Source organism: Pezoporus occidentalis, unplaced genomic scaffold (assembly GCF_034315485.1).
Source record: "Pezoporus occidentalis ecotype Australia unplaced genomic scaffold, CSIRO_AGI_Poc_V1 ctg93, whole genome shotgun sequence".
Taxonomy (NCBI): Eukaryota; Metazoa; Chordata; class Aves; order Psittaciformes; family Psittacidae; genus Pezoporus; species Pezoporus occidentalis.
Genome location: NW_026916294.1, coordinates 4,259,173 through 4,283,517, shown reverse-complemented (window position 1 = coordinate 4,283,517; position 24,345 = coordinate 4,259,173). Strand labels below are relative to the sequence as shown.

The 24,345-nt window shown below is 46.2% G+C and overlaps 1 protein-coding gene across 1 annotated transcript in view; it reads right to left on the bottom strand.

Moving 5' to 3' along the window:
- The window catches only part of COQ8A (coenzyme Q8A), a 40,527-nt gene extending 19,582 nt beyond the window's left edge, over positions 1-20,945 (bottom strand). Inside the window, exons 1-4 of the mRNA XM_062605750.1 lie at positions 20,912-20,945; positions 10,264-10,458; positions 7,584-7,994; positions 6,313-6,379 (exon numbers count right to left, since the gene is read on the bottom strand). Coding sequence (XP_062461734.1) covers positions 6,313-6,379; positions 7,584-7,994; positions 10,264-10,440 — 655 coding nt within the window. The 5' untranslated portion in view covers positions 10,441-10,458; positions 20,912-20,945. The remainder of the gene's footprint in view (positions 1-6,312; positions 6,380-7,583; positions 7,995-10,263; positions 10,459-20,911) is intronic.
- Between the last annotated feature and the right edge of the window lie 3,400 nt (positions 20,946-24,345).

Here is a 24,345-nt window from a genome sequence, read left to right as displayed (position 1 = left end):
CACCATGTGCAGGAGGATATTTAGCTCAGGGCATTACATGAAAATGCAGTGCAGCATTCCTACTACTTGGAGACACTTCAGGGTGTACACAGCCCTGCTCTAAATATGGTCCAGGAGGGTAGATAATAGTCTTGAGACTGTGCATGGCCAAGCGCATCTTGGGTGTCTGCTGCTTCTTACATGTTAAGGCTGCAAAAAATGAAGTCAGCTGCATGTGCAACCTCCTATCCCTGAGAAAAAGGTAACACTGCACCCACCAACATCAGTACTAGGGATCAGTCAAACTCTGAACTTCAGGAACCTTCTCCTTTACCAACCTGAATTTCATTCACTGTGGCACTGGGAGCACAAACAGCTCACACACCAAAACCTAATGTGGAAAACTTCACCTTTCCTCTTCTTACAGACCAGATGAAGGCTCTAGGGTTCAGAAAGCGACTTCAAGACAGGAGGTTTCAGAGCCACAACACCCGTTTCCTGAAACGGCACCAGATTTGTTTTCCAGCCCTTTTTTTACACACCCACCCATCAGAAAGGCTGTGGTTTAGGCACACGTTATCTGAAGACAAATACTGGGTCTGGCTGAGATAGGAGTTCATTTTCTTCACAGCAGCCTGCACCATGCTCTGTGTTGGATTTGTAACTACAAGTGTTGATAAGGCACCCATGTCGTAGCTGTTGCTGAACAGTGTTTGCACAGTGTCAGGGCTTTTTCCCCACTCTACCTCTGCAATGAGTAGGCTGGAAGGGAACATGACCAGGACAGCTGGCCCAAACTGATCAAAGGGACATGCATGCCCTTCAAAGTTAAACAAGGGAGATTTAGGTTAGATGTAAGGAAGAAAATCTTTACTATGAGGGTCATGAGACACTGGCACAGGGTGCCCAGAGAAGCTGTGGCTGCCCTATCCCTGGCAGTGTTCAAGGCCAGGTTGGACAGGGCTTGGAGCAACCTGCTCTAGTGGAAGGTGCCTGTGGCAGGGGGTTGGAACTGGATGAGCTTTAAGGTCCCTTCCAACCCAAACCATTCTACAGTTCTACAATTCTAACATCAGGCTCAGCAGTAAAAGCCTGAAGAAAGGAGGATGAAGGGAGAAACACATTTGGGGTTAAGATGTTTGTCTTTCCAAGCAGCCACTACAAATGCTGAGGCTTTGCTTCCCAGGAAGCGGCTGAGCATCTGGCTGCTGATATGGTGTAGTAAATGAATTTCTCTTGCTGCTTTGCATGCACATGGAACTCTGCTTCCCCTATTTAGCTATCTTCATCTCAACTCCAAGTCTTCTTGCTTTTGCTCTTCCTATTCCAGACTGTGTGGGACAAAACAAGTTAGAGGCTGCATGGTTCCTAGTTGCCAACCAAGGTCAATCCACCAAATGCCATTCATTTGTGACCAGGAGCCATCTCTCCAAAGCACCTGCAGGGTTGTAGAAACACACTCTCCTCTGGGCCACCAGTCTATTGACCTTGCAGAAGTCATTTCTGACGTCTTTCATTTTCCTTGTCTGCAAGATGAGTATTTCCTCCAAGATTTATCATTTTGGGACAATTTTCAGCATCACTGAACAGCCACAGTTCAGCGCCTTGGAAGGCAGCATCCCAGAGCACCTCTAGAAAGTCACACTCCTGTATTCCACACTCTATGCAGGCAGATTATTTCAGGCCTGGAAAATGCCACTTGCTTTTGTACCAGCAGAGTGCCTCTTCAGACATTTTCCAGGCATCTCCAGCAGCCGTTACACTTCAAACCAAGTCCATCTAGAGATGGTCTGGAATCACTTTTGCTCAGGAAGAATCTTCTTGCTCAGCAACTGCCACAACAAAACAAACGGGAGACTGAATGGGCTGTTATCACTGTGCTTAGCCTGCCAAGCACAGCGGTGGGCGAGACTCTCCCCTGGAGCAGCCTGTGCCCTCGTTTCAGTCACGTCAAGCACTGCAAGCGACACACAGAACATTCTGCAAGCTGCAGATAGCTGGCTGTCAGCATCCAGTAGCTTTCTGGGCACGAAATGCTCACCAGAAGAACGCCACATTCAGGTGACAGCTGAATCCTGTAGTTGTCCTGTATGTACTTTAAAACCATACCTCAAGGCTAGCTTTATTTTTGTGCAATTGCTACACTCCCATTAGATCTAGCCTCTACTACAGGCTTCCTGAATGTTCTTCACTGCAAAAGGATTTTATTATCTCATTAAAATAATAAACTTCCAAACCAGGAATATGATTAAGGGAGACAGGAACTGCTTAGAAAAGCCGGATGACGCAAGGAAGGGAGAATGGAAATAAAGAGAGGATCAAGAACTGTTTGGGTGGAACCAATGACCCATCAGGCTACAAAATAAGCATGAAACAAAAAAACCACACCAATGCTGCAGAAAAATCTGTTTTACCAATTCCAACCTGGAGAAGAACGAAATCAAAACAAATAAAAATCAAGGCTATTTAGTACCACAAATACAACCCCCAGCAGTCACGCCTGCTGCTGCAAGCAGCATACAAAAACACATACAAAGGACAAAGAAGTTCAGGAAAGGATTTTGTGCTGATTACAGAGAAACATTAGCTCAGAATTACATGCAAGCATTGGAGAAAATTATCCCCAGTCTTCCCAGCAAGATGTGCTTTACTCCCAGAAGAGGTGGGAAGCCAGGAAAACTGCAGTCCAAGTATTCCTGCCTCCCATTACTCATTTGTCCACCACCTACCACAGTGTCCTGACACCGCAGCTGAGAGATCAACATTCCCTCTAACATTAAAGGGGTACTGCAAAAGAACAAGCAAAGACAAGAGGAATGATTCAAGTGTGAATGGGATCGTGCCAATAGCATGGGAATTCAGCTACCTGAACCCCAGGAACAGTTACATGAACTCTGCTTTTGACCTACTCAACACCTCCATCTTCTCCCAGTCTAAAGTATTGTTGCTCTCGCATGGAAGTAAAGAAAAAAGTGGGATTTATCCCACCATGAAGAGTCAGAATCACATGCAGGTTTGAATGGCATGAAGGGGGTAGGGGATAAATCCACATCAACCATTATACAGTGGTCTTCTGGGGCCTTCAAATGAAGATGATACCTCAAAGCACACAAGAAACAAGAACAAAAGTGCACAAAAATCTTACTTCCTCTAAGCTACGCTCCCTCATAGAATCAGAGCATCCTCCACCATGTTTCTGACCTATGTTGAAAAGGCAAGAGAAAATGCACAAGAGAACACACACACTGTGCAGGCACAGGGAGCTTCCAACTCAGCTACGCCCAAGCTATGAAACACTTACAATTTAAGCTTATTCTGCCTTTTCCAAGCAAAGTTATATATACAGTAAGTTGGGTTGGATCTTGGAAAAGCAAAAATTTTCATCTCCATTGGAAACTGCCTCTTGCACCCTTATGAGACTCCCTTTATCACTCTTCAGCCCACAGATGCTTCTAAAAACTGTAGATGTTGTCTCTTGCATCACTCCCAAGAACACCCAGAAGGGACTGACAGTGAGGACAGGCAGTAGCTAGGAGAAACGCACAAGTACAGCCTCCCCCTGCTCACAATCTAAGAGGAAAACAGTCCACCATAAGCCAAAGTTCACCAACAACTTCCAAGGAATCAAAACCAGGTAGAAGCAAACGGTACACCACAGCTCTTGCCACCAGCTAATGTTTCTTGGTTTAAAGATGCAGTTTGTAAAGAACATTGCTCGTCAGATGAGAGACAGTCAGGAACAACACACTCAAATTAGCCGACAGGGTTTCACACCTGCACTGGCTCTCTCAAAGCTATGTGCAGGCTGGAAAAAACATTGTAAACTTGGAGCAAACGGCAAGCAGGAGCTGCAGCTCACTATAAAGAGAGACCCTCCTTCCATGCAGCTCTAGAGGCTGTTTAAAAGCTCGTACCAATGTGGATTAAGACCTGACTGCTAAGAAGCGTTCCTTACAGGTAGTCTTCCCCATGTGGAGCTGCCCATGCTGCTCAGGCTCATCACAACCTCAGAAACCTTCTTTAACATTGCTCAGCCTACCAAAATACTACCAAGGCATTTCTTAAACTGGAAAAGAACCCTACCTGTAAGCCATATTCTTTGTTTGTTAGCCAGTATGTTCTGACAAAACTATTTCTCCTTGCCATTGCAAGGAAGAATTCAGAGGGAAAGATAAGCAATAAGTGCTAACAGGATTGCAGAGACCAGAGAATTTGGACATTATTTTTGCAACACAACATCCCCCCAAAAGCAGTCTGAAAGCAAGAGCTGTCTTGTCAGCAATTTCAATCATACAAAACAGAGATGGGGAAGAGAAGGGCAAGACCAAAAAACACGATGACACACATATTATTGGGGATGCTGCTTAAAAACAACCCCTTTCTTACTTTCCCTTTGTGGTTTTGGTTTGGTGAGGATTTGTTTTGCTTTGTAACCTGAGGTTAGCAGAAGACAGGTAGGCAGTTATATTTCCCCTTGACGCATGAGTCAGCATTGCCTCGTGTAACAGCCCTGCATGCCAAGAGCTGGAGCATACAGCAACAGCACTGGAGCTCACGGTTTACAGAAGGTTTGGTCATCTGCCACTTCACATCCACCAGCTGTCAGCAACAGCCGCGGATAAATTTGGAAGGTGACAGCGAGAAGTGTTGTGACACTTGCCACAAAAGTCACGGCTCCATTAGAACAGAGATCTGTGTGCTACTGGAGCTTAAAAACAAAGGAGTCAAGGGAGTTTTCAAGTGATGCCTTGATACTCCAAAAGACAGATCTGGAATCCTGCTTCCTTTTCAGGAATACTAAGCAAGGAGAGAAGCCAGACCACCTGCAGTGAACTTAGAGAGACCAACATTAGAACGTTTAGTGATCACAAAACTCACTTTGTTTATTCCTGCACTACACAGAATCAGTCCCTGCCCTCAGCTCCTCCTAGTGTGTGTATTACTCTGACAAGAACCACAGAGGAAGAATAGTAGGGGTTGGGTTTTTGGTTTTTAGTGTAATAGTTGATCTGAATTACATTTGACTGGTTTTCTTTCTTCTGGGATCCATAACACAAGGATGCCTACTTTGCACATGTGCTTCTTTATCAAACTTTGTGGAAGAGAATCCCAAGAGCCACGAGGGCCTAACATGCTACTTCACAGAGTGTACAACTGCCACAACCTAGATAGGCTACTATTATCCCAAAACACTATGGTCACCAAAAAAACCCCCACTCAACCAAAAAACCACCTACAACAAGAGACTACTCATCTAATGATGTGCTAAGGAAGCCTAACTGTGATCATCTTTTCCACCTGCAATACTGCAATAGTTCCCTTTTTCTCAGGAACATTCTAAGTCCTGTGATGGCTTGGGATATAAGATATCAGATAAGCACCATCTGTTATTATTACTAAAGATACTTCTGGTTTTTAGCATCCTAAGTGCCAGCCTGCAAATAAATTCTTTACATAGGTTTCAGCTTGATCTTTCAAGCTCAGACTTTACATCCTGGGAGAAAATGGGTTATAAGCAACGGCTAAGTAAATCAAATCTCCCCGCCCTCAAAAATCAATACCACGAGGATATGGTTTATATTTAACCACTGTTCAGAGAAGTAGCAAAGACAAGGTTGGGGAACAATTATTTTTTAATAACAGTTGCTCCAGCTGCCTATGCTTGTCAGCAGCAGCACACTCTAAGGACCAAAAGGATGGTTTCCTCAATGAAATGAAGTCACACATGCAGGACCAGGATATTTGTACAGACTGCAGAATTCGTAAGAGGGAGAGAGTGAGGTACAGTTAACGCAGCACGGCGCAGTATATGTTACCATGAAGACGTGTAGTTCTACTGTGTGCACTCTCAAATCTGCAGCCCTATACTCAGAGTGACTTCCTTTTTCTCTCCCTCCAGAACAGGTATATAGAAACTAAGTTTCAGGAAAATATCAGCCTGCTGTGCTCAGCCAAATGAAACCCCATGCCAACCCTGTAGCTGCTGTTTACAGGTAGCTTCCTGAATAAAGCTGAAAGGCCTGTTCGGGTAGGGAGCTCTTTTCTTTGCCATACTATCACAGTAACAGTTAGATATATGCTGCAAGAGTGACAGAAAGCAGGACTCAAAGTATAACTTCATTCTGACTAAAGGCCAAGAATTGGAATGAATTGCAATGAAAAAGCCCAAACCAAGCTCTGAGCTAACCAGCTGTTTGTGGGAAAGCACTTTCCCATTAGCAACTTGCCTAGAAAATAGAAGCAACCACTGCTTCAGCAGGAGCACTAATCATAGCCTGTCATCAACCAGTACGTACAAGCACGCTGACTGCAAGCGTGGGTGTGCAAACTGACCTCCGAAGTTGGCGAGCCGTCCGATCCTGGTGACGGGAACCTTCCTCTCCCGGGCCCGCTCGCTGAGCTGCAGCGGAAGGAGGCAAAGGAGAGCAAAACAAAGAAATACACAAATGAGACCTGCAAATTCAGAGTGCAACTTCAACAGCACTTGAACAACTCCGTGCTGCAGAAAGTGAACGCTGAGCCTTATGTTGAGAGATTTTCAAGTGAGCACGCTGCAGAACACACACTATGAACCAAAACATACACTAAGCAGAGGAGTAGAGCAGAGAAAGTGAAAGGCATAACAAGCGCATTTAGAAACCTCATTTTTATTTTCACCTCAGCAGCCCTTACGCTTTGAACTTGGAGAAGCGGTACAGTGCCAACCCAAACCCCCTTCCACACATGCAATTAAAGCTCATGGAAGGCTATCAGGTGTCTAGTACTGTAGACAATTTCCCTATGCATAACAGCTGGAGCAGAAGCAGCACACGGATTCATCAAAGCAGTATCCTGAGTGAGTGAACCTGCAGTACCATCTTATACTGGGGCTGGCGAAGGAGGCAGAAGATCAGAGCAGATGGCAAGCACCTCCACTGCGAATTCTGCTGTGGGCTCTCTGTGCTGCCTCACACAAGGGCAGGAAGCACCAAAGCAACAACTGTGAGCTATGATACAGTCCTTGTAGAGGTGGGGGGAATGTTGCCCTGAGCATTACTAGACTGGAGAGTAAGACACAGGGCAGGAAACCATAGCCTTCACTGAGAGGAGCTTAGGCCCAATTCATTCTTCGCAGCCACAGCAAAACAGCTAGCTAAAGGGAACAGGGCCTTTCAAGGAGAAGACAGACTCTTTAGGTCAGTCTTCAAACCTTTGCAGGCTACAGGTGAACCCACCTGCTCAACATTTCACTCCAAAAACTGGGATGAAATATGTTAACGTAATGAAGGGTTTGTATATCAATAAATACATGGAGTCTTCATCATCCAGTGAACGAAAGGAGAGCTCCCCTTAATATAAAAGTAAAGTCTAGCTCTGTGCATGCTTTTTAAACATCCTCTTATATCAGAATATCTGATATAGATGTGGCAGGTCTGAAAGGAGAGCAAGAAAAGCTAATGACAGAATAAAAAAATCACAGAGATCAGAGTTAATGAGCACTGACTCTTTTACATCCCCAAAGAGGAACAGTGGAAGAGGAAGAAGTGAGAGAAAGGAAGAGGTGAGCAAGTACAATCCAGTACAGGAACTGCAGTACTGAGAATCCTTAATTTAAAAAGACATACCATCTGTTTGTAGGGTTTCTGCTCTGAACCTGCTTTGGCCTGTCTGGCTTTATCAATATCTTCAGCTGTTAATCCACCAACAGAGGAATGGTCTTGGTGAAAAGCCCTATTTTGTCCAAAAGCAGCAGCAAAAGGATTTCCAGGGTCCCTAAAGCCTCCAAATAATCTTGCATCCATTTTGGGAGGGAAAGGCTTCTGACCCATGCCAGAATCTCCAGTCTCACCAACACTTCTAAGAGGTCCATTTGCAGTGTAAGAGTAAGCAGGGCCTTCACCGCTCTGTTCATGAGGCTTGCTGGAGGCAGTGGAGAAGTCCATTGGAGCATCTGCCGAGTCTCGGGCTGAGAAGTCATAGTCTTTCCCAAAATTCTCATCGAGATCAGTTAAGTTCTCCTGCTGTATGCCCAATTCCTGCAAACAATTACAGAAGTACTTTAAGAACTTAAAACCTGCTCCTTACCCATCCGTGGTCCCCAGAGGTGGGCAGTTAGGCTGTCATGTCTCCACAATAGGTAATTTGTAAAGGTTCTGGCACTGCAGGCATTCACAGTAAGAGACAGGAAAAAGGAAGACACTGAGGACTCCTGGGATCACTGGTAGTCTTTTCAACCCCACTGATGGGACAAATTCATTAATAGCTTCTCAAACACCCATAACCGAAGACACCTTGTTCTACATACACTGGCAGGGAGGGTCACCAATTGTGGAGTTCACTAGGAGCAAGACACTGCTCAGAAATAACAGGAGATGGGAGCTGCAATATTGCTTAATGTATATTTAAGAGGGACGACAAAAAGCTATACCTCACAATATTAAGTTCTTACTTCTACTATGCTCCCTCCTGCCGTCCTGTCCCTAATCATGCAAGGTCAGCACTTACCAGCCCAAACCTACCAAAAGCAACACCAGATGCCTACTTATTGGCAAAGTAAGCTCAGCTTTCCATAGCCAAAATATTGCCAACTGCAAAACACATTTCATCATTCAGCCACTAAACTGTGGTTTGGTTTCTTGTCATCCCAAAAGAAATAAACAATTCTGTGCTTGAAGCAAGGATAGCAGCATCAGACACAGCAACCACCATGGCTAGCTTCTCCTGACAGTGTTTTCTGTTCTGACCTGGCCTGCAGGAGCTGCCCCACTAAGTGCAGGTATTTCCCACCACTTTTCAGTGAGGAAATAAACACAACCAAACACACAACAGCAGAGCACTGTCTCCCATGTACCTGTTTCTTGACATAGTCTAGTTACCCATCTCAGTATGGCAGATGCTGATGGAAGAACTGATGACTATTACAGCCAATCAACAGGCTCTTAAATCCTGTTGTGGTGAGGCAAGGAGGCAGCATATTTTAAGCTCTTTCCTAAACACTAGTTACATTTCTTTTCCTTACAGAAAAGAAAAACCAGACCATGGTCTTTCCTGTTATTCAGCAGGTCTCATGCTATTCTGATCCTCAGCATGACAGCACGGGGGGGAGGAAATCTATTTACAGATGGGGACCGTGGCCACAACACTAATTATTACAAGCAAGTGGTTCTCTCTACTGCCATACTTAAGTTTTAAGCATGCGAGACAGCCAAAACCCTGCCACAGATCAAAAGCAGTGACATAGAAGCTTCCCTCTCTTCAAAACAGAGGGTGTCATAGCTTCAGACTATATGTTTCTTCTCAAGCCCTACTTTGGCAGCAGCTTCTCATGCAACTCATTGACAGAGCACAAGGCAAGTGTTGTGCGGGTTTGGTTGTGGGGCCCCTCCTGTGCACAGAAACAGGAGGACACCCTCTCTCTCTTCCTAGGTGAAAAAGAAGGACAAAGGCAAGACAAAGCATTAGCCCCATACACAAACACACTTAGGGAATTTCTATTAAATACAAGGAAGGAAACACAGGCCCAGATTCTAGGTCTGAAGCTACCGGCTGCCATGATAGCCGCGATAGTCTAAACTAATAGTATAGAAAACATCAAAACCTCACTTGGTTTCTGTTTCAAAAATAATTATGAGCTACACTGTCTAAAGGATGATAAATGATGATCATTTTTGATTAAGAGACAATCTCATCCTCAGACAAGGCCCACTTTTTCAAGAGGGCTATACAGCAAACATGAAGCTCTTATAAATCCATCCCCATGTCTGGTGATAGACCCTGTTGCTTAAAAAACATCTGGCTTTTAAGTTCCTTATTTGAAAATTCAGCTCTGAAAAACCCAGTCTGGGCTGTAAGCGATGAACACCTGAACCTTTCTGCACCAACTACTCCGCCAAGAAAGGAAGCAGCACCGAGATAAATCCAACTGACTCTAGAAGAGCTCATTCACTTAATCAAAGGAGAGATAATCAATGACTGGATTTTAAAGGAGACTTTAAATAACAAAGCTGCTGGCCCACCTTAGCAAGAGTTTGATCTTTGACAAGGTGAGGGGAACAGAGCACTTTTCATTTTCAGCATGTCTTAAACACCCTGTAATGGAAACAACATTCCCCTCCCATTCCTGTCCAAGCATCTACTGCACACCACTGAAATCCTGGAGAATTCCCAGAGTGTTGCAACACCTGGATTATCGATCCAGCACTTCAGAACTGGGTTCTTGTTCCCCATGCAAGGTCCTAGCCACCCTCACAACAAAACCAAAAAGCAAAACATCAGACTAGACTGTGCACAAAGAGCTTTGCTTACCTGCATCTTCCCCAAGGCAGAACTGAACTGTTCTTCAGCAGCAGCCTGGAGAGTCTTTGCGACGGTAACTGCATCACCCCCAAGGAACACCTGCCGAAGCTGTCCTGCTTGGGTTTCTACGATTGCTTTACTAAGCTTTGTCAAGCCCCTCATGATCAAGAGGGCATCACCCGCCATGACCGATGTCTTTCTGTGCTGAAAGATGAAAAAGGGAGAGAGCAGGGAAAAAAAAGAAAAGCAAAAGGTCAAGAAACAAGTCTGTAACCAGTTTCAAGTCATCCAAAAGCCACCCCAGACAATCCCTTCCCACTTTGGCAACCAGCCACCATGGGAACTTGTTTGCAGCCCAGCTTGAATGACAGCGAGTTAGCTGACCTTACCAGGCAAAGGGAGAACTCACCTCATGACTGGTTCACTAGTCATGAGTGACTCCACACAAAACATTCAAGTTACCATTGAACAGAGGAAGCAAAGACAGGTAAATGTCAGGAACTCTGCAAAGATGGTCTTGATTCCTTCCAGATGTTTAAGAAGGATTTAAAGCATTAGCATTTGACCTTTCATTATTATCAGGCTCTGGAACACATTCTCAGAGCCTGATAGCAGGGATGAAGTGCACTGACAACTGTCACAGTGCATTCCTGCACTGGAGCTATGCCTGCTCATTTTACACAGCCAAATTTCTTCCCCCACACACCAATAAGCAAGCTTTGTCTGTCCTTCAGGGCTAGTCCACTCAGTCCCCAAGTTGTAACTCACTCTGCTACTTCTAACTGGAAGTCTTAAGTATGCTCAGAACACCTACCACAGCATTTGCAGAGTACTGCACTACAGCACTTAGGTGTTTGACTCAGTCCCCGCTCCTGTTCAAAAGGCTCCAGCCTGGATTCCTAAAAGTGTGTGCCATTTTACTGTCTTGAAATGCAAACTAGGCACTGCAGGATGCAGGACAGAGTATGTCTGAAGAGCAAGTGCCATCGATTCCTTTGAACCAAGCTCAAGTTCAGGACACCAGCTTTCCTACATCGCTGTGGTTCATCAGGAGTGGCTGGAGTGCCAAAACCATCTTGCAATGGAGATTTTCACGGGCTTATTTCATTCATCTCCCACACATTTCAAGGACAGTCAGGGTCACAGCTCCAAGGCTCAGTTGCACATCCTCCCACTTTTGCTAACGCAGAAGATAGAAGCATGTGGTTGGCACCAGATGCTGAGATTCAACCTTACCCAAACAGCATTCTCTGCAATAATTTGGATTAAAAAAACACCCTTCTGTTCTGGCTGCAACAGGTAATGAGCACTACTGGCCACATATTTAAGTTATTTCCTAGGAAGGTACACAGGCACCATTTCATTTTTAGAAGATAACCCATCAACACACACACATACACTGAAACTATAAGCAGTAATCAACAGAGGTTGAGTAACAATGAACAGCACACATGGCATTCATCCGGCTGCAGATCACAAGCACCAGATCCAGTTACCTTTTCAGGAAGCACAAAGCCTGGCTCACAAACATGTCATGCAGGAGAAGTGTGGACTGCTATAAGCTAAATATCTGGCTAAGTACACAACCTTGCTGCAATCACACAGGGCAGACAAGTGTTTGCAACGAATCTGGGCTTAGCAAGTCAGACATAAAAACAAAACTGCAGATTAATGACCTGGGTAGGCTTGTGTTCTCTTTACTAGACCTATCCATATGCTCCAGCCCAGGAAGAAGTGTTACTCCTGAATCTCTCCAGTGTTCAATCACTACGGTTGGTTTTCACATTGTATAATGCGTTTCTAAACTTGAAAGCTCCCCGTCAGGTACGGATGCGTACTCTGCCAGCAGGAGGTGGTTCCCCACTACCACCTCCCCAACATCTATACACTGGAAATTCCCACATGGATCTTACTCAAAGCATTTACGGGCGGTCCCTGCAATTCAGAGGCAGGCAAAGAAACCAGCCAACAGCACAGTACCGTCCTAGCTGAAGCGAGATCATTCTAAGGTTGTCACTACTAAGAAATAAGTACTTTTGTAGTTGCAAGTATTAGAAGCACAGGAAGGCTTGAATGCAAAAAGTTCACTCCCTCCCAAGAAGGGCAACGCAGGGTAATGCAATATAGATCACTGTACACTCAAACCCATACCGAAACACTCACTTTTAACACAGATTCTTGCTAACTAGTGATACTAAAACTATACTCTCCTTTCACCCAAAACCAGCTGGAGGATCTATCTGAACTGACAGTTCTAGTACGCTAAATGTACATTAAAAAAAAAACAAGGGAAAAATAAGGGGAGCTAATACAACACACACATTGCACAACACACACTCAACCCTCCACTGCTAAATACATCAACAAGCAAAGAGGACCAATTGCCCCTTACAGGTTCAGCTATAAAGACAGCACTAGGTACATTGCTACCAAAATCCTTACGACTCCCATGCCATCATTCCCATTTCATCTGCACAGCAGCTATAACCACCTAGGTATCATGCATGTTGTTTCTTGGCTCAGAAGCATCAGCCACGTGCTCCTCAGAGCACAGGCTATCACAACAGGCCATTTATCCCAGCACCCTGCTGAAACACTCCCCTGTGTAGGAAACACAAGCCTACAGGCAACCAAGTTGCTCTTCCCAATGACAAGTACCCATCATGAGATAATGTTCCAAGAATAGACAGGGTCAGTTTTTGCTTTGTAAACTTCTCACAGTTGAATGTATCTCTGGAATGCATCCCCACACCTTCTAGCATGAGGAAGCTAGAGCCAAGTCCTCCTCAGACACCATACACACAAAGGCTCCCAACAGGCAACAGATAAATTTTGGTGTTTGTACACATCCCTCCATTCATTCTCCTCCTTTTCCACATGCTAACATGTACTCTATCAGACACACTGAGCAGCTTCTGACTCTATGGGCTTTCTTCCAGATGCCTGTATAGTCAAAAGTATCTTACTCATGTCTACACTAACACATATACAGGGCAGATCAAGTTTAAACACAAGGAGACTTCTAACCTTACAGAAATATACTAGAAGTATTTCTAAACATTTTCTGTGCATGGCAACACAGCCTCTTTCAATGAAAGGGAGTTACTTTCACCATCAGCAGTTTGCTACCACCCAAGCAAGCAGCTCATCTACCACAAGATAATTTAACGAACATCCCCACAAACACAACAGTTTTACACTTTTCATGTAAATGAGACCAAAATGAAACTCTAGGCTGGACAGGCAGCAGTAAGGCAGGCAAACATCATACTTCCAAAGGAAACTGTCTCTATGCCTTCCTCTCCTTCCTACAAGCCTTGATCACAATCGCTGTTATCTTAGCTATAGCTAAACAAGGACTATAATCCTGGAATCACTGTTGCAGCCACCTACACCACCAGAGTGAGTGTGGCAACAGTACGAAATAAAACAAACATCACAAACAGGCTACCGCAGATGACTAGGTACTCAATACATTCCTTCTGCGGCCATAAACCAGCAGTAAACCTCAAAATAAGTATTATTCAATTAATCTGTTCTGTAACTCTTTTTATGTGTGTTGCCATACCAACCCTTTCAAGTGGTCCTTTCACTTGTGGCCTTTTCCAGCTCCATCACACACCTCCATACCAGTTCCTTTGATACCAGATTTCCAAGCCCCTGTCTAAACATTTTCATCGGCTGCATTCCCTGGGTTGCAGCTGGCCCGTATTGCAACTGTGCAGGGCACAGAACAAACTGCATTTTAAAAAGGAAAGTTGCCATCACCATTTATCCTTGTGCATTCTTCAGTCTTTCCCTACCCCGCATAGTCCAAAAGACATGGGTTTTGAGCTCTGATCTACAACAGAACTAACTACTCAATTATAGGAGTCCTGCCCCATTGCTCTGACGCAAGCCTCCTTAAACTAAGTTCATCAAGTCTTTAAAAGCTGCTTTAAAACTACCCCTGCATAAATCAGTTTACCAATACCAGCTGAAATAAACACCTTTGAAGGGCAGGTGGAACTTCTTCACTCTCTAATCACTGCAACAGCAGCACAGGCACTGATAAACTGCTGCTTGGCGGACAAATGCATCTTGCCATCAAAATTCAAAAGGCTTAGCAGTTGTTTTTGGCGAATAATAGCTAGTTTAAAACTCAGCACGAACAATTTTCCCCATAAATGGCTTGACACTCAACACAAGAGTGAAAAGAATGCTTGGACACTTTAAAAGCAAGCAGTCTGCTTTATTTTAGGCATAGATACATCAGTGCAAAGTGAATGCTGTGGACTGACGGCTCCATTTACTTCTTTCTGGACAATGTCTGGGGCCACGCAAGAGCAGAGTCACAGCCCACACGCCTGGAATTAGAGCCTCTTTCTACCCTGGCCATGGATCTAGCGATTATTCACTGACAATTAAGATCCTAGTGAGAGAACACATCCCCTCATTACAAGCTGCCTCCTCTGCTGATACACCCCAACACAATACACTAATGAATTCTGTCCTGGGTACGTGCTGCTTCCCATTACACTGAGGTAGATCCGACTTAGGCTGCCACTCACTCGCTTCTTCGCAAGAATGAGCTCTGTGCCTGCTCCTGGGAATTAAATACTTGCAGTTGGAGAACCAAAATAAAGTTCCAGTTTTGGAACCCTTATTTGTGGGGGTAAAAGATTTGGGCTATTGAGCCACTATTTGAACCTGGAGTTGTATTTATACCTAACATCCTATCATTGTATTATCTGTGCTACCAAGAAAGAGACGAGGACAAGGACAAAAATGAGGAGGGTTTTGGCTATTTATGCACTGGACAGCACTCAGAACAAGCCATCGCACTGCAACCTTTACATGGCTCAAAAGTTGGACTTAATGATCTCAAAGGGCTTTTCCAGCCTAATTCCATGAATTCTGTGACTGAAGTTACTTCCCACGCATGTGCATCTTTCATCCAACAACAAGGACAGTAATATATTAAAATCAAACTGGAGCATGACCGCAAGATATATAGATTAATGAGATTCATGCAGATATTCGAAGCATATGCTTAAACACCTACTGCAAGCTGAAGTTATACCTTTACTTATGTTTATGGTAAGTTCACATGAAGACACGGTTCACTAGTTCCAAGTGACCCCTCTGTGTTAACCATACAGCACCCCTTATAAAGACAAGTCCCCCACACCTGTATGGAACAGCTCTAAGCAGCACTATTTACTGCTGGTTAACCAGAGCTAAAGCTCTGTCTGCACTGATTAAATCCAAACATGGCACTTCAAACAGAAATTAAACATGACAAACATCTCTCCCCAAGTTTGCAGAGCAGCTCTATGCTCTCAGAGTCACTCCAGCAGCTGCAGCACAAGACAACTCATTGTCCAGCTCCCTCTGATGCACAGGGAGCCAGTGCCTGTCTCATGCACAGCTCCATGGCATAAAGCTCTGTGCAGGGAGCCAACAGAGCTCCCCACTGGCCTCACACTCAAAAGTAGAATACAAAGTATAAATGAGGAAGGTTATCAGCCTGCAGTTAATTACTTATTGCTTTGGCATACACTGCTATGCTGTAATTGTTTTTATGGGAAGTTGTTACTTTCTGAAAGTACACTGAGCCTAACTCAGGAGTCTGAAGCCTATAAAAAGCTACACCTCCTAAACGAGTGCAGATTCCTTCAGACACAAACACACCATTAATTAAGACAAAATTCTCGAGGCAAATAGCAGCTCTTGCATTTGCATCTAAACACACATCACTCACGTCTTGAAAAGCTAAAGAAAAGGGACTGATATCAAATTCCCCTACACTTCAGAGGGAAGGGAACAAGTAATCTACCCAAAGTCACACTACAAGTCAGTGATAGGGTTGGGAACAGATCACAGCTCTCTCCAGAGTACACCGATCCTTACAGCAGGCAGCCTATACCTAAGTGTCCTTTAAATACCCACCCCTGCAGAGCAGAGCCAAGGATTCATAGCCAGTTCACCGAGCATCTTAACGGTATATTGTTAACAGTTGTATCTAATTGATTAAACACCACACCAGCAATCATCTCCAGTCAGAGCCTTCCTAATTATAAGCTCCTGGAAATCTAGACACACCCTGTAACTGTACTGTAGCTCTGCATTCCTCAGGTGTAAGAGGCTATTTGGCTTACTATCCTTGTACAACAGGACAGAACCGTGCTCACTGAGTCTTGAGTCATTACCTTACAAAGTCAGTAAGAGGTACCCCACGCGCATCTCGCCTCTGCTCACACAGTGACCATAACCCTTCTGTTACCATCACAAGCAGATTAACACCACAGCTTCCCACTACTGATGCTGCAGGCATGTGTGTCCGGACAGATCTCATGATTTTCAACCTTGCCCTCGAAGCCAGGGGTAAGTTCAAATTTAGTAACTTACAACATATCCTTGTCTATTCACAGCCCCCTTACACAGCTCTGATAGCTAGGACACCGCTTTCTTATTTCTAGCTGTACCAAAACTTCCCTCTAAGCAAAGGAAAAGTAAGGTGCAAGAAGAGGACCACAGGCAAAAAAAAAAAGACTACTTCAAGAAGACAAAAACTGATCTCAGTGCTGAAGGAGAACATGGTCTATCAGAAGCTACAGCTCTGCCACAATCCTCAGACAGGTTGTGTCAGTTCCTACACACCACACACCGAGTAATGAGCTCTATTATTTCTCATAACTTACTATTAAACCTAATCTGCAAGCTCTCATCCCTGATAAAGAATCTGTAATCTACAATTGTTTATGTTGTATATTTTATGAAATCTAGATGTTTATGAAATCATATTCTATATAGCATAAACGTATCACTTTTCCAAACTAGGAGAGACAAAGTGTTCAGCAACTTATATAGGTACCTTTGTAAATCTCAAACCACATCAACTTCTGCTCCACAAAGTTTTCTAATGCAATGTAAAGTTCTAGACTTTACCAATTTTTTAAGAGCTCTCCGAAAAGAACACTGGATCCACTTGCAGCTTACTGGCCAGTCATTACCCTTCCATCTCTTTCCTAGTCCTGATTATTCCCTTGATGAGCATTTTGACCATATCAAACTAAGACAAGACTTACTCCTCCCAAATGTCACAATTCAGACAGCAAAAGAGCTGTACATTTCAGAGTATTACATCAAGCCCTTTCATAGTGCATTCATTCAGCACTTCCAGGAGAGCCACGGGGTGCAACTGGTTAAAAGGAGACGTGACTAGCAATGAAAGGGACTGCATAAAGATCTAATCTACACAGAAAACCAGGACAAACTAGAGAGGCAAAACAAACACACTAAGACAACTATCTAAGTGGAAGCTATTGCCTGCACAACACAAAACAGGTCTGGGACCACCTAGACCACAAGCAGATCATCTTTCATGGTGTCTGTATGTACAGGATCTTTAAGAAAAAGACAGCCTTATGCAGTTGGCAGGAAAAGGCACACCTGTTTTAACTCTGCGTATGGGTACAGACTTGTTTAAGCAGACACAGGATTTTGTAGCTTCTAGATGCCCACTCCACAGGCTGACAGCTATGTTCTTCAGAGAAACTAGTGTATTTCCTATGCTGTGAGAAGCCCATAGTACACCAGAAACCGACTAATTGGGAATTTAACACACTTCATTTAGCACTACACTTCTGTTTCCTGACAAAACACAAAAGCTGTTACAAAGATGTGCAGAAACACAACTGTGCAATGAAAGGGCAAAATTTGGGTATCCCATTATTTCTTTGTCACCAGCTTAGGCAAGTTTCATTTTCCTGTCTGCTGAGGGACAGAGAGGAACAGCGATGGACACAAACAAGGGGCATCTAAAAAACCGAGAGCTTCTTTGAATGTAAAGATATGCTTGTGTCAATGAAATGAGCTTTCTCTGCTGGATGAGAAAGCAGTGGCTGATTGACCCTCCTCCCTCAAACTACTGTGCCTCACTATCAGCTTGCATTTTGGTTCCATACGCGCACGACTTTCTTCTCCGGGTACTGAAGGAAAGCACTCACTCAGAGCACAGGCAGTGCTTTAAGCACTTCTAAAGAACAAGTTGAGACAAGCTATTCTTCTAGAGATGCTCTGCCCCAGAACACAAAGCTCAATAAGCCAAAAGCCTCCTCTTCCAGGCTCCTTCCTTAAACAGTTTTAGAGAGAAAACTACATATGCACTGGAGATAGGGTACCTACAAACACTGCTTCAGACTCACTACCTCCTTCCTAAGCTGGACCATCCATCCATCAGTACTGAGACACTGAAGGAGTAAGAGAATTGCTTATTCATGCATCTAGCCAAGTCCTGAGGTGCGTTTAGCAAGCAAGCTGGAGCAAGCAAGTTATACCATGCACAGTGACACGCAAGATAAAAACCACAAGATGCATGCCATCCCTAGCATCTTTGTTAAGACAATAAGGAAAACCACACACAGGAAGCACAAACTAAACTTTACCTACAAGAAAAAAGCCCAAACTCTGCAACCAATGAAGCAGTTTAACAGGAAGGAAATCAAAAGGCAGGAATTCAGCTGCTGCCCCCTCTCCATCTTGGTTTCTAGAAAAATAATACAGCCCAACAGAGTGCAAAACAACAGCCCACCACTTGCCTGTCAGAGGACTACCAAAAGCCAAAATAAGTTCCAGTCTTGCTGCATGGATGCAATACGAACTATTATTAACCTGCACTATCATAAATGAAGTAGCCAGAGCTGCATTCCACAGCACAGAAATCTCCTTGACAGCAAGGAAACAAGGTGATCAGCACTCAGACAATAAACACGTAAGGGAATTCTCCACATCTTCTGCTACTTATCACACTATTTTTAAAAGGGAGACACTGTCAACATGCAGCAAGACACCTATTTTTTATCCCCCTGGACAACATACAACTGTTTATTCTAAGCATATCTTACTCAAGGCTACCAAGGTCATTGCTAACTAAAAGCAAAGAAAAAGCATTTACAAGATACAGAAACAAGTCTCCTGGACTAAGAGCAAGCAGACTGGTAAGCACATGAACTGCAGCTACGCTTCTGATGATGATATATGAAAGGGAGACAAGTTCATATTACATGGCAGAGAAATGCAAGACCAGCAACATTCTCTTTAAATACCGATCTGCTTTGAGCCTTTAACTCAGATTAATTTCTGAGCCCCTTCACAAGTCTTTTATTGAGCTTCTATTGACTCAGTCCACCTCCTGCACCCAGTGCTAAGAATTATTCGGTATATGCTCAAAGAATACACCCCGGTTCAGTAAAGCAACCTAAGACAAGCAACTTGAGAAATAAAGAGCAGAAGGTTCATTCTTTTTAGGAAAGCAATACTCTGGGTTACTGAAAGAATTCATTTCCTCTTACATTTTTCTTTGCCTAAACGTGAAGTAAAAAGAAAAGCCTACTTCACTTTCATTAAAAGCAGCCTTCCAACTCGTTTTTCATAATGCTGACTGCAAGACTACATTTCCAATGCACAAAGGGAATACAAAGAAGTTCCCCACTCACACTCCTGCTGGGTGGGACTTCTGTTGGGGTATCAGAAATAGTGTTAGTAAAGAAGCCCTGCAGAAATTAGGATGGTCAGTGACTATACAGCAGCACTATACAAGCTAAACTTTTCTATCTGTAGATACTTACAGGCAGTTTGTTCACTGCCTGCTTAAAACTCGGTATCTCCCCATTAACTCCTGTTCAATTTGTTCCAAAGACTCTACGAGCCTGTTCACCTCTCAAAAGTAAGACTATTTCCCCTAGGGGCCTTCCCAAAGCCAGGGGCTCACAGGGCTTCCTTCCCCCATTTCAGCCGCAAGCAACCAACAGATTTATTTTGCGCCCACCTTCAACCAGTCGCACGGCACAACCCCAGGAGCAGCCAGAACGCTCCCCACGGGAAAGCCAGCTCGGGGCAGGGCTCTGCACCTTCCTCCGTGATGCCCATCGCAAAACGCCCTCGCTGCAGCGCCGAGCACCCCATTCCATCCTTTCCCCTAGGCAGCTTCGGGCCGGACATGCAGAACACGCCGCGCACCCGCGAGCCGAACAGCGACCCACCACGTCCCAGGGCTGGGGGACCCGGCCGCTGCGCAAGGCCCGGAAGCGGCCCGCGCTGAGCAGCCGGGCCCAGCCACCTGCCCCGCACGGCGGGCACAGCTCCAGGAGCCGCTGCCCGGCGCCCAGCCCCGTAAGGCCAACTTCAGCGGCGCGGCCCCGCTGCTCGCCGCCCGCGGCGACACCTCCGTGCGGCGCGACGTCCTGCAGCCGCTGCCCCGGCAAGGGCACGGGCAAGGCCGCAACCGGCCGCCGCCTGGCTGGGTACGGCCCCGCGGGGCTGGGGGCTGCCGCTGGCACGCCGCCGCCGCCATTGCCCCACGGACCCTTCACACGTCCCTGCCTCCGACGGGCAACGGCGCCCCAGGGGAGCGACCCCCAGGACGAGAGGCCAAACGGTGACCGCAACCCTGCTCCGCGGAGAGCACGGCCGTCCTTCCCGCGGCAACACCGATACCGCCTCCCTTCCCGCACCGCTCCATTGCACTGCATTGCACTGGATCGCACCGCACCGCATTGCGCCGCGCTACCGGGTACCCCGGACCCCGCAGCCCCTTCCCGCCGTGGTCACTCCCCATACCCGGCCCACACGCCCGAACCGGCCCGGCCCGGCCCGGCAGCCGCCACGGCCTCACCTGTCCCCGCTCGGCTTCACGCACCGCAGCGCACCCCAGCTCCGCTCCGCCGCACGCCCGCCACACGGGCCCGCGCTTGTTTACCCCCCCCGGCCGAAGCCCGGCCTCACGCCCCGCCCTCTCGCCGCTCCCATTGGTGGCTCCTCCAGGCCCCGCCCCATACCGCCGCCGAGGAAGCGTGCCGAGCCCGTGAGCCCCGCTCCTCCACCAATAGCCGGCGAGCTCTGGCGGGGCGCCGGCCAATGGCGGGCGGGGAGGAGGCCGGGACGAGGCGCGCGGCGGCGGCGGCGAGGGGACGTGAGGCCCGTGAGGTCCGTGCGGCGGGTGCTGCTGGGCGGGGGGCGGCGGGGTGAGGTGAGGCGTGAGGTGCGTGTGCTGCGGGCGGGAGCGAGCGGGAGGCGGCCCCGTCACCAATGGGGACCGGCCCGGGAGGCGGTGTCAGCCCGAGGTGTGGGGTCTCGCCATGGGCGGGGAAGGGCAGGGGCAGCCAGCCCTGGGGGCCGGTGGTGTGTGGGGAGAGGCGATGGTAGGAGCCCCACGGCTGGCAGGCGGACGGAGCAGCTCCATTTTGTGGCGCTCCGTGGCCGAGAAACCTTCGTACGTGGAAGCCAGTGGGGTTTTTCGAAGCGCTGGCTGACAATCACGGTGATGCTGCTCATGCACCGAGCATGAGGTGATTCTTCACTGAGAGAGGGTGCTCAGGCTTTGGAACAGGCTGCCCAGGGCAGTGGCAGAGTCACCGTCCGTGGAAGTGCTCACACACCGTGTAGACGAGGCCCTCAGTGCCGTGGGTTAGTGGTGGCCTTGGCAGTGCTGGGGAACGGTTGGACTTGGTGATCTTGAAGGGCTTCTACAACTTAGTTGACCCTATGATTCCCTGCATGTGTTGGCAATGGCATGCTGTAGACGTGTGGGAAATAAGAACAGCGTGTTGCTTCCTCCAGGCTGATTCCAGCGCTGTGGTGTCTCACATGCTGCAAGGGGCTGACAGTAACAGCTCGCTCTGGGCTGTCCGGGATGTTCTGGTAAGCGCCTGTCTATGTCAGCAGCTTTCCTGTCTGAGAATTAACAATACATTCTTTATGGTGCATTTGCCACATTGCTGTGTTGGGGCAGAACTGTATTTGGATGAGGTTTGGAGGTTAAATCGTTAGTTTCTTCTTAAAACAAACAGGATTTATAATTCTCCTCTAGCTGAAGCGTAACTTACAGGAGTGACCAGCAAACAGCCCCGAGCTTTAATTTCAGCACTGTCAATTGCTTGCTTTAGCCAGCGTTTTCAGCTAACTAGTAGCTTGAATTGAGCACTTAAATCCACACCAAAGGATCTGTATCAGAGTTAGCAGGAGCTGTGGGTGCTGTGGATTTGTGAAGAAGGAAACTGGGTAAATGGTCTGCTATAAGTGCATATGGGAGTTGAACTCTACACAGCCCACTGGCACTACTGCCAACCTGCTAGTGCCAAACTTCCCCCCCCCCCCCTTATCTCCCCTTGTAGAAGGGGATAATGATACCCCACATCTTCAGCAGCTCATACAAAAGGTTATTTGTCTGGTATTTATGAACACAGAAAATATTGTTCAAATACCAGATATGTTCCTTCATGTTTTAATAAATAAATAAAATTATATGTTTCTTACCCAAACCCCACTCAGCTTCCCAGGTAAGCCATGAGGTCTCTGCAAGGCACTGAACAAACAGCTACAAATGCATTTAGCACACCTCATCACCCAGACATCCGACTGGAAGCAAGGCTCAGTCAGTACTAGAAAGGCTGGGTTTGAACTCGAAAGGTTAAAAAACCAGTTCCTTGGGGAAGACACATTACTGATGTAATTGCTCCACACACAGGCTGTGTGTAGACACAATATAGCTGAAATGGAAAGGCCAAACATGACACTTGAATGTTTGAGAAGGGAATGGAGGTTGAGTGTTAGATGATGCAGAAACATGGCTGCAATAGATACCAGCTTTGAATTGTCAAAAAATGCCAAGCTTTCTTCATTTCAATACTGACACGCGCATGCAATTCACTGTTCTGTTTGTGGTTAATTCCACACTAGTTTCTCCAAAGGGAAACTCATCTTCACTGTCATCTAAGTTTCATATGTTCTTTCTAAGGACGCTCTTTATCTACTCCTGTCCTGCATTTTGGATGTCAGTTCTAAGTTTCTGTGTAACATCACTCTGCTTGCGTCAGCTCAGCATTAATTGTGAAACAGGTCTTACTCACTGTGCTGAGCAGGGAGAACTGCATGGGTTCCTGCATGAGCATGCTGTCATCGTCCGAGACGTAGGCAGAGCAAGCACAGGATAAAGCTCTCCCCATCTTTCAAAGACAGGCCTGGCTGGTTCCCTTTATTCCCACATGGTTAACCAGTGGGTATTTCTGCCTCTGCTCTTCAATTTGCCTCACACCTTCTGTTGCCAGGCTTTCTGCAGCCTTGAAAGACCCCTTGAACTGGAGCACAAGGCTAGCTCTTTCTATATTTGGACTAAAGAAGAGAGAAGTGTCTGTTTTCCCACCCAATTCGGAAAGCTGGACTGAAGGTGCTGGGAGCAGATGTCCTTTTTTGTTGCTTTTAGCTCCTGAGGGGAATAGGGGCAGGACACCCAGGATTCACAATCCAGAGGCCAATTGTTGTGGGGACGGCTGCCTACCTGTGCCCACAATCCTAAATAAAATTCAGACATGGTGTGTGTAAAGCACTGGGAGAATTGTTCCATGGCAAAAGCCATGCGAGATCTCCCTGTAAACTGGAGAAAAATGTTAGAAGAAAATGCTGTGAATATTCTGCTTTAGTGTTACCAATTAGGAGGTTTACATCCATGAACCCTAGGAAAGAAGGATGGGGCACAGTGCTGTACTTCAGAAATAGACCAGGGAGTCCTCCTACTCTTCAGAAGGGGTATCAGTGGTTCATGTAACATGGGTAACAGTTCCCATGGGCTTTGGGAGGTCAGAATTCAAGTTCCTTTCCTGCTTGTGAAGACTTACAGCATTCCACCCTCACATCAGGACCCTAATCATTATGCATGCCATTGCCTTCTCCTCTTTCTAGCCTTATCCATGTTATTATTATTAGGTTTTATTATTATGCTTTACACAATGGGAAAGCCCAGCAAGAGGAAATGAGAATGGAGCACTCCTCCATCCCTTCCAAATCCCAGACAGATTTACAGCTCGGCCTTGTGCAAACTGTGCTTTGTTCAGAGGGAGGAGATGTGAATCCTGTGGGGATCAGCCCAGGCTGCCCCATTCTGGTTTTGTACCCTCCACCACAGGATTGTAGGTAAAATAGCAGTGACACCTACTTCATTTATGCTTTGCATAAGCTGTCAGAGTTTGTGTAGGAGCTGATCTGCTGCATATGCTATGCAAACACTTCCTAGATTAAAGCCCTTCCAAGCGGGGTAGAGAGAAGAAACCTAGG